Source organism: Chiloscyllium plagiosum, chromosome 26 (assembly GCF_004010195.1).
Source record: "Chiloscyllium plagiosum isolate BGI_BamShark_2017 chromosome 26, ASM401019v2, whole genome shotgun sequence".
Classification (NCBI taxonomy): domain Eukaryota; kingdom Metazoa; phylum Chordata; class Chondrichthyes; order Orectolobiformes; family Hemiscylliidae; genus Chiloscyllium; species Chiloscyllium plagiosum.
The window spans coordinates 6,263,942-6,274,249 of record NC_057735.1 but is presented as its reverse complement, the minus strand read 5'-3'; the positions used below and the strand labels follow the sequence as shown (position 1 = coordinate 6,274,249).

Here is a 10,308-nt window from a genome sequence, read left to right as displayed (position 1 = left end):
TAATAAAAATTACAAAGAGTAGAGGCCCAAGGACAGAGCCCTGTGGAACACCACTCACCACTGACTTCCAGGCAGAATATTTTCCTTCTACTACCACTCGCTGTCTTCTGTTGGCCAGCCAATTCTGTATCCAGACAGCTAAGTTTCCCTGTATCCCATTCCTCCTGACCTTCTGAATGAGCCTACCATGGGGAACCTTATCAAATGCCTTGCTAAAGTACATATACACCACATCCACAGCTCGACCCTCATCAACTTTTCTAGTCACATCCTCAAAGAACTCGATAAGGTTTGTGAGGCATGACCTGCCTCTCACAAAGCCGTGTTGACTGCATTTAATCAAGCCATGCTCTACCAGATGGTCATAAATCCTATCCCTCAGAATCCTTTCTAACACCTTGCAGATGACAGACGTGAGACTGACTGGTCTGTAATTGCCGGGGATTTCCCTACATCCTTTCTTGAAGAGAGGAATTACATTTGCCTCTCTCCAGTCCTCAGGTACGACTCCAGTGGAGAGCGAGGATGAAACGACCTTCCCAAGTGGCGAAGCAATTGCATTTCTCATTTCTCAAAGCAGCCGAGGACAAATCTGGTCCGGGCCTGGCGACTTGTCAATCTTAATGTTTGACAAATTTTTCAGCACATCAGCTTCCTCAATCTCTATCCATTTCAGCATGCACACCTGCTCTTCAAAGGTTTCATTCACTACAAAGTTCGTTTCTTTCGTAAAGATAGAAGCAAAAAACTCATTTAAGGCTTCCTCTACCTCCTCAGACTCCACACACAAATTCCATATGCTATCCCTGATCGGGCCTACTCTTTCTTTGACCATCCGTTCTGCCAAGCCTTTCTCATGCCCCCTCCTGGCTCTCCTCAGACCATTTTTAAGCTCCTTCCTTGCCTGCCTGTAATCCTGTAGAGCTGAGCTTGACCCGAGCTTCCTCCACCTTACATAAGCTACCTTTTTCCTTTTGACGAGAAGCTCCACTGCTCTCGTCATCCAAGGTTCCTTTATCTTACCTCTTCTTGCCTGTCTCAGAGGGACATATTTATTCATCACTTGCAACAACTGTTCCTTAAACAGTCTATAGCGCCTTTACCATGGAACAATTGCTCCCAATCCATGCTTCCTAACTCATGTCTAATCGCATCATAGTTTCCTCTTCCCCAATGAAATATCCTCCCATTTTGCCTAATCCTCTCCTTCTTGTATATTAAAATGTTGCCACTCCTTCTATACTACTTTGTTTTTCAAATGGTGTCTTTTTCTATTTTAGTTCACGCTTGGGAAAACAGGAAATAAAATGACACGGTCTTGCAATGTAAATGGCTGACATTGAAGGGCAGAGGTGTATCCTAAATATTTGCTGTGCTCTTTCTCCATAGTTTCGTTGCTGAAGAATCTGAAACATGCAAACATTGTCACTCTGCACGACATCATTCACACTGACTGCTCACTCACCCTCGTCTTTGAGTACCTGGTAAGTCATTAAAGTGGGCCAGCTCACTCACAATCTTTCTTTTAATTCGAAAATAAGTGTTCTTTTTGTAAGTTCCATTCTGAACACATCTCTTGTTTTGTACCTAGGGCCATAAAACAATTTGACGGCAGGATTAGGTACAGTGTAAAGCTATTGCCACGACACCACACCTTCCCCAAGTGTGGGTCCAAATATGTAGAGGTGATGGGCTCCAAGGCAGCAATGGTTGCTATGGAGATTTGACAACTGTTAACATTTACAAAGCCCCATTAATTCCTTGCATTGTTTCATTGTGGGTGAGGGCTACCTGGTTGATGTTTTGAGGCCTGATTCCTGTCCTGAAAACAGACGTGGGTGATGTATTAGTAATGTCACTGGACTGTTAATCCTGAGGCCTAGTTAATTCAATGGGAATATGGGATCAAATCCAAGCATGGGACTTGTGAAATTGAACTCCAATTAATAGCTTGGAGTATAAAACTAGTCACTAATGGCTTCCACAAAATTATCATCAATTGTTGTAAAAGTCAAGGCTCAGTAATTGTCATTAGGGAAGGAAAATTAGCCATCCTTACCTGGTCTGGCCTACATGTGATTCCAGAACTGCAGAAATGTGGTTGGCCTTTATCTGCCCTTTGAAATAGCCTTATGAGCAATTCAAGGGCAATCAGGATGAACTAGCTTTGTCAATGATTCCCATCACAGAATAAAGAAGACCTGTGGTAAATGGGATGCTTTTTAGTTAAAGATCCCAGCAGTATAAAGATCACCAGCAACCCCCCTTTCCCTTGATCACAGCAGTCCACCCACCCACTCCTCCCACCCCACTCTTACCCCTCTGAGGTCATGGTCATTTTCAAGCCTCAAACTGGAGCCTGACTGGGAAAATATTTGGGGAGTATCTCTCCACACTGTCTCAGCTGGACAGTATAACCTGATTTAGAATAAAGCTCATTTTTGCATCAACCTTACTGCAGTAAGTGACACTCTTGTTCCTAAGTCATAGAATCCCTGCAGTGTGGAAGCAGGCCATTCAATCCATACTGACCCTTGGAGAGCATCCAACCCAGACCCACTCCATCCCTGTAACCCTGCATTTCCCATGGCTGACCCACCTAGCCTGCACACCCTGGATACTATGGACAATTTAGCATGGCACATCCACCCTAACCTGCACATCTTTGGACTGTGTGAGGAAACCAACACAGACATGAGGAGAGAACTCCACATAGACTGTCACCCAAGGGCAGAATTGGACCCAGGTCCCTGGTACTGTGAGGCAACAGTGCTAACCACTGAACCACTGTCAGAAAGTTTTAGATTTAAGTACATTTATGGAGATTTCCCCATACAATCTAGGCAGTTGTTCTGAGAGAATGCTCCCCTGTTGGATGTGCAGTTTCTGGTTTGAGGTGTTAAACAAAGGCCTTCTCAGATGGATGTTAAAAGATTGCTTACCACTATTTGAATGAGAGAGTAGCATTTCTAAATTATCTGATCATTATAGCACTATTGTTTGTGGGAACTTGCTATGTACAAATTTGTTGTAAATATAGTTTCCTACATTATGTAGTAACTGCACTTCACGAGCATCTCATTTGTGCTTAGTGACTTCCTGAAGTTGTGAGAAGCTATGAAAAGTAGGCACCAGGGTGGAGGACTGTGAAATAATCATAGAAATGGAAGTGGACAGAGCAAGTGCTAGAAGGTTTGGCAAAAGTGGATGAGCTGTTGTGAGAGGCAAGGGAGTTGATATCAAGTGCTCTAGCAGTAATTTTCAAACTCTTTCTGTCACACATGAGGTACTGATGATTGGAGGATTGCTAACATTGTCCATTCTTAAAAAAAGGAGGAAGAGATAGTCGAGAAATTAACAGGCCAATCAGTCTAACCTGGTGGCAGAAAAATTGGTTAGATTAGATTCCCTCCAGAGTTGAGACAAGCCCTTCAGCCCAACCAGTCCATAGCGACCCTCCGAACAGTAACCCACTCAGACCCATTTCCCTCTGACTAATGCACCTAACACAATGGGCAATTGAGCATGGCCAATTCACCTGACCAGCACATCTTTGGAATGTGGGAGGAAACCGGAGCACCCGGAGGAAACCCACGCAGACATGGGGAGAACATGTAAGCTCCACACAGACAGTCACTCAAGACTGGAATCGAACCTGGGACCCTGGCACTGTGAGATAGCAGTGCTAATCACGGTGCCACTGTACCGCCCCCTTTAATTATTAGAAAGAATTCCGAGGAACAGAATATACCTGCTCTTGGAGAGACACGGATTAATCAGAGATAATCAGCATGGATTTGTTCAACATAGAAACATAGAAGATAGGAGCAGAAGGAGGCCATTCAACCCTTTGAGCCTACTCCATCATTCACCATGATAATGTTGAATTGTCCAACTTAATAGCCTAATCCTACTTTCTCCCCATAACCTTTGATTCCATTCACCCCAAGTACTATATCTAGCCGCCTCTTGAATACATTCAATGTTTTGGCATCAACTACTTCCTGTGGTAATGAATTCCACAGGCTCACCACTCTCTGGGTGAAGAAATGTTTCCTCATCTCCGTCCTAAATGATCCACCCTGAATCCTCAGACTGTGACCCCTGGTTCTGAGCACACTCACTATCAGGAATATCCTCTGTGCATCTACCCAGTCTAATCCTGTTAGAATTTTATAAGTCTCTATGAGACCTCCTCTCACTCGTGTGAACTCTAGCGAAAACCTTCCTAACCTAATCAATCTCTCCTCATACGGCAGTTCGGCCATCCCCGGGATCAGCCTGACAAACCTTCGCTGCACTCCCTCAAGAGCAAGAGCATCCTTCCTCAGAACAGGAGTTCAAAACATGTCTCATAAATTTGAATTAACTTTTGAGGAGGTAACCAGGACTGTTTATGGCGGTAATGCATTTGCTATGCCTTCATGGACTTTAGCGAGGCTTTTAGACCAGAGATATAAAAGCACATTGAGGCCATTCAGCCCAAAGAGCCTGATCTGCCATTCCATCATGGATGATATCTCTCTCAACCCCATTCTCCTGTCTTCTCGTAACTTTTGATCCCCTTAACAATTAAGAACCGACCTATTTCTCTCTTAAATACATTCAATGACTTGGCCTCCCCAACCTTCTGTGGCAATGAGTTCCACAGAGTCATCACCCTCTGGCTGAAGAATTTCCTCCTCAGCTCCTTCACTCTGAGGCTGTTTCCTAGTGAAAGCATCTTCTCCATGCTTACTCAATCCAGGCCTTTCAGTATTCTTTAACTTTCAATCAGATTCTCCCCTCATCTTTTTAAACTCCATCAAGTACAGACCGAGAGTCCTCAATTGCTCCTCCTATGATAAGCCTTTCATTCCCAGGATCATTCTTTTAAGCCTCCTCTGGACCCTCTCCAACACCAACACATCCTGCCTCAGATACAGGGCCTTCCTTTGATAACGTCCCTCTTGGTCAGGAAAGTAAGAGTGCACAGCATCCAAGGCAAAATGGCACTTTGGATCCTAAATTGACTGAATGGCAGGAAGCAGAGGCTGATGGTAGAGGGATGTTTTTGTGACTGCAAGTGGGGTTCCACAGGGCTTGGTGCTAGGGCCTTTGCTGTTTGTGGTGTACATTAGTGATGGATTTAAATGTAGGGGTGTAATCTAGAAGTTCATGGTCAAAAGGAAAATTGGTAGGATGGGAAGTAGTGAGGGGGGTGGTCATAAACTGCAGAAGGGTAACTCAGGTGAGTACAGCAGTGGCAAATGGAGTTCAACCTGAAAACATGAGGTGCTAACAGAGGATGGGAATACACCAGGAATAGTGGGACACTGGAAAGATCAGTCAGACCTTGATGTCCCTATCCACAGATTCCAGGGAGCAGAGCTGGTAAATAAGGTGGTTAAGAAAGCATATGGGATATAATTGCCTATATTAGCTGAGGCATAGGATACTCAAAGGTGGGCTAGGACTGCTTTCTTTGATGCAATGAAGGTTCGGAGAGAACCAGATTCTGAAGGGCACAGATAGGGTGAATGGGGAGACACATTTACCATGAGTACAGGGGTCAATAACCAGGGGGTCATAGAGTTAAGGTAAAAGGTAGAATGTTAGGAGGAGAGTTGAAGAGGATTATTTTCATTCAGAGGATGGTGGGAGTCTGGAATAGAAGTAGAATTGGCTTTAGAATTATAATTAGCTTTATTGTCACATGTACTCATGAGTATAGTGAAAAGTTTACAAGTTGTCACTTATGGCACTAACTTAGGTACAAAGATATCTAGGTACAGATTTTTAAGTACAAATTATTTGGGAAAAAAAATAGAAAAATAAAGAAATAAAAAGTTCAGAATTACAGTCCTTTCACCCCAGTCCGTGCTGGCACCTAGCCTCTAGACTACAAAAGGAATAAAAAAGAAATCAGACAAATGGAGTCTATCTTCTGAACAAGGGGTCTACAATCACAAATTCATGGCTTTTGCAAGGTCTCTGCAAGGTCCTGCAGCCAGAGGGGTTCTCTCCAGGCACTGTCATCACTGCATCCCAGTCCATGCTTCAGGCACCACCACTGCCAACGACCCCCCCACGTCAGACCCTGAGTCCTGAGTTCACGCTGCGGGCCTACTGCAGCCGGGATTCCTCTTCTGGGCACCATCACGCCCACGTCCGGCGACCCATTGAGTCCCCGAGTCCAGGCTCTGGGCCTAATGTGGCCCTGCTCTGGGCTACCAGCACTGCCATATCCAGTGACACACCGAATCCCTGAGTCAGGCCCTGGGCCTACTGCGGCCCTACTCTGGACTACCAGCACTGCCATATCCACTGACACACCGAATCCCTGAGTCCAGGCTCTGGGCCTACTGCAGTCAGAATCTTCACTCCGAGCATCACCAACCCCACAACCAGCCGACACAGCTCTGGCTTCCCCACAGTGTCAGAAGATGAAGAAAAAAAGAGAAAGAAAAGATGAAAGAAGAAAACAAAACGTAGAAGCAGACAGAGCGGGCGAGCTCCGGGTTCCTGGGCTTAAAGAGCCCACACACTCCGCTGCTACTCTGCCTCCATCTTGAGAATTCATTGCCTGAATGACGGGTTGAGTCAGAAAGTTTGTAACACTGAAGCAGTATTTAGATATTCACTTGCATTGACAAAGCCTCCAGCATGATGGGCCAAGAGCTGGAAGACATAATTACAGTTAATCAGGTCTTTGTGGATACAATGGTTAAATGACCTCCTCTGTGCCTTAACCAACGAAATCTCTTTGATTTGACCTTCCAACGGTGATGTTTCAGGAGTGAGAGAACTGCAGAAATGACCTCCCACTGCTAGATGTCACTGTATCCATTTATTTTGCAGGACAGTGACCTGAAACAATACATGGACAACTGCGGGAACATCATGAGCATGTACAATGTCAAGGTGAGAAAAACGTCCAGTTTGTTTGAGCCATGGGACTTTTCAAAAATGGAAAACAAAGGTCAGAATTCTGTTTGAAGCATCCCTGTAAGCAACTCTGGTATAACTTTGGGGGATTTAGTCTCGTGGACCCCTGTTGTGAATTGTCAACTCGCACGCATTTCACTATTGGTGTATCCTTTAGACATTGTCAAGTTCAGAGTGGTGCTGAAAGCACAGCAGGCCAGGCAATATCCATTCCTGATGAAGGACTTTTGCCCAAAATGTTGCTTTTCCTGCTCCTCAGATGCTGCCTGGCCTGCTGTGTTTCCAGCACCACTCTAAACTTGACTCTGATCTCCAGCATCTGCAGTACCCACTTCTGCCTATCCTTTGGACATTCCCAAGCCATTTGGAAAAGGAACAAACTTTGTTACCTGTAGGAGCATATTGCTGCAAATACTGGAATCTGTACTGGAAGCAAAAACACTGGAGATCACAACAGATCAGCTTCAGTTCTGATGAAGAATCTTCTCGACTTGAAGCGTTAGCTTGCTCACTCTCCGTGGATGCTACCTGATCTGCTGTGATCGCCAGCACTTTTTGTTTCCAAACTCTGTTATCTAATTGGATTAATCCTCTCTATCACTGAAATCATGCATGTTTTGGTCATTACTGGTTTTAAAGGTATCCTTCATTGAAACATGGGTGTCACTTGCAAAGCCACTGTCCCAAATTTCTTGTGAACAGAGGGCATTTAAGAGTCAGCTACATTGCAGTGGGTCTGGAGTCATTTGTAGGCCAGATTGGGTAAGGTGGGCAGATTTCCCTCCTTTAAAGTGAATCATGAGCAGGTGGGTTTTTAGACAATAATTACTGTTACCAAAGACTGGTTTTGTATTCCACATTTCTGTTTAATGAATTGATATATGATCCCAACAGCTGCTAGTGTTGGATTTGAAATTACTGTTCCCGAATAACGCAAGAATTTGCTTGTAACCTCGCTGATGGATGAAGGTACAGTATTTTCGAGAATGATTCCCTTTGTTCACAATAGTGCGATTCCAGCTGGAATCATTTCACACATTTCACAGGCGCCAACGTCAGCTACCAATACAGCAGCGCTATGTGAGGGATACTGTACAAAGAGAAGCTTTCTGTTGGAGATACTGTACAGAGAGCAACTTTCTGTCAGAGATACTGTACAGAGAGCAGGTTTCTGTGAGAGATACTGTACAGACAGGAGCTTTCTGTCAGAGACACTGTACAGAGAGAAAATTTCTTTGAGAGATATTGTACAGAGAGCAGTTTTCTGAGAGACATATTGTACAGAGAGCAGCTTTCTGTCAGAGATACTGTACAAAGAGCAACTTTCTGTGAGGGGTAGTGCACAGAGAGCAGTTTTCTGTGAGAGTTACTGTAGAGAGAGCAGCTTTCTGTGACGGACACTCTACAGAGAGCAGAGTTCTGTGAGAGTTACTGTACAGAGAACACCTTTCTGTCAGAGATAATGTAAAGAGAGCTGCTTTCTGTCAGAGATACTGTACAGAGAGCAACTTTCTGTGAGGCATACTGTGCAGAGAGCAGCTTTCTGTGAGAGATACTGCACAGAGACCAACTTTCTGAGAGAGATACTGTACAGAGAGCAGCTTTCTGTGAGAGATACTATACAGAGCGCAGCTTTCTGTGAGGGATACTCTACAGAGAGCAGCTTTCTGTGAGAGTTACTGTACAAAGAGCAGGTTTCTGAGAGAGATACTGTACAGAGAGCAGCTTTCTGTGAGGGATACTGTACAGAGAGCAGCTTTCTGTCAGATATACTGTACAAAGAGCAGCTTGCTGTGAGGGATACTCTACAGAGAGCAGCTTTCTGTGAGAGAAACTATACAGAGAACAGCTTTCTGTCAGAGATACTGTATAGAGAGCAGCTTTCTGTGAGGAATACCGTGCAGAGAGCCGCTTTCTGAGAGAGATACTGTACAGAGAGCAGCTTTCTATGAGGGGCACTGTACAGAGAGCATCTTTCCGTGAGGAATAATGTACAGAGAGCGGCCTTCTGAGAGAGATGCTGTACACAAAGCAGCTTTCTGTCAGAGATACTGCACTTAGAGCAGCTTTCGGAGAGAGATACTTTGCAGAGAGCAGCATTCTGTGAGAGACACTGTACAGAGAGCAGCTTTCTGTGAGAGATACTGTACAGAGAACAGCTTTCTGTGAGGGGCACTGTACAGAGAGCGGCTTTCTGTCTGCGTTACTGTACAGAGAGCGGCTTTCTGTCAGAGATAAGGTACAGAGATCAGCTTTCTGTGAGGGGCACTGTACAGAGACCAGCTTTCAGAGAGAGATGCTGTACAGAGAGCAGCATTCAATGAGGGGCACTGTGCAGAGAGCGGCTTTCTGTGAGGGATACTGTACAGAGAGTAGATTTCTGTCAGAAAAAACCGTACAGAGAGCAGCTTTCTGAGAGTGGTAATGTGCAGAGAGGAGCTTTCTGTCTGAGATACTGTGCAGAGAGCAGCTTTCTGTGAGAGATACTGTACAGGGAGCAGCTTTCTGTGAGAGATACTGTACAGAGAGGAGCATTCTGTCTGAGATACTATGCAGAGAGCAGCTTTCTGAGAGAGATACTGTGCAGGGAGCAGCTTTCTGTCAGAGATACTGTACGGAGAGCAGCTTTCTGAGAGAGGTACTGTGCAGAGAGCAGCATTCTGTGAGAGATATTGTGCGGAGAACAGCTTTCTGTGAGGGGACATATACGGAGAGCAGCTCTCTGTCAGAGATACTGTACAGAGAGCAGCATTCTGAGAGAGATACTGTACAGAGAGCAGCATTCTGTGAGAGATACTGTACAGAGAGCAGATTTCTGTGAGTTATACTGTACAGAGAGCAGCTTTCTGTGAGATATACTGTACAGAGAGCAGCTTTCTGTCAGAGATACTGTACAGAGAGCAACTTTCTGTGAGAGATATTGTACAGAGACCAACGTTCTGTGAGGAATACTGTACAGAGAGCAGCTTTCTGGGTGAGATATTGTACAGAGAGCAGCTTTCTGTCAGAGATACTGTACAGAGAGCAGCTTTCTATGAGGGGCACTGTACAGAGAGCAGCTTTCTGTGAGAGATACTGTACAGAGAACAGCTGTCTGAGAGAGATACTGTACAGAGAGTAACTTTCTGAGAGATACTGTACAGACAGCAGCTTTTTGTGAGTGGTACTATGCAGAGCGCAGTTTTCTGTGAGGGATACTTCACAAAACGCAGCTTTCTGTGAGGCATAATGTACAGAGAGCAGCTTTCTGTGAGAGTTACTGTACAGAGAGCAGCTTTCTGTGAGAGGTTCTGTACAAGGAGCAGCTTTCTGTGAGGGAGAATGTATAGTGAGCAGTTTTCTGTGAGAAGACTGTAGAGCAAGCAGCTTTCTGTGAGGGAT

The 10,308-nt window shown here is 44.9% G+C and overlaps 1 protein-coding gene across 2 annotated transcripts in view; it reads left to right on the top strand.

Moving 5' to 3' along the window:
- LOC122563048 (cyclin-dependent kinase 18-like) overlaps positions 1-10,308 on the top strand; it is a 123,453-nt gene that overhangs the window by 89,442 nt on the left and 23,703 nt on the right. For both annotated transcript variants that reach the window (XM_043716381.1, XM_043716382.1), the window contains exons 7-8: positions 1,390-1,484; positions 6,841-6,903. In XM_043716381.1, the coding sequence (XP_043572316.1) occupies positions 1,390-1,484; positions 6,841-6,903 (158 nt within the window). The remainder of the gene's footprint in view (positions 1-1,389; positions 1,485-6,840; positions 6,904-10,308) is intronic.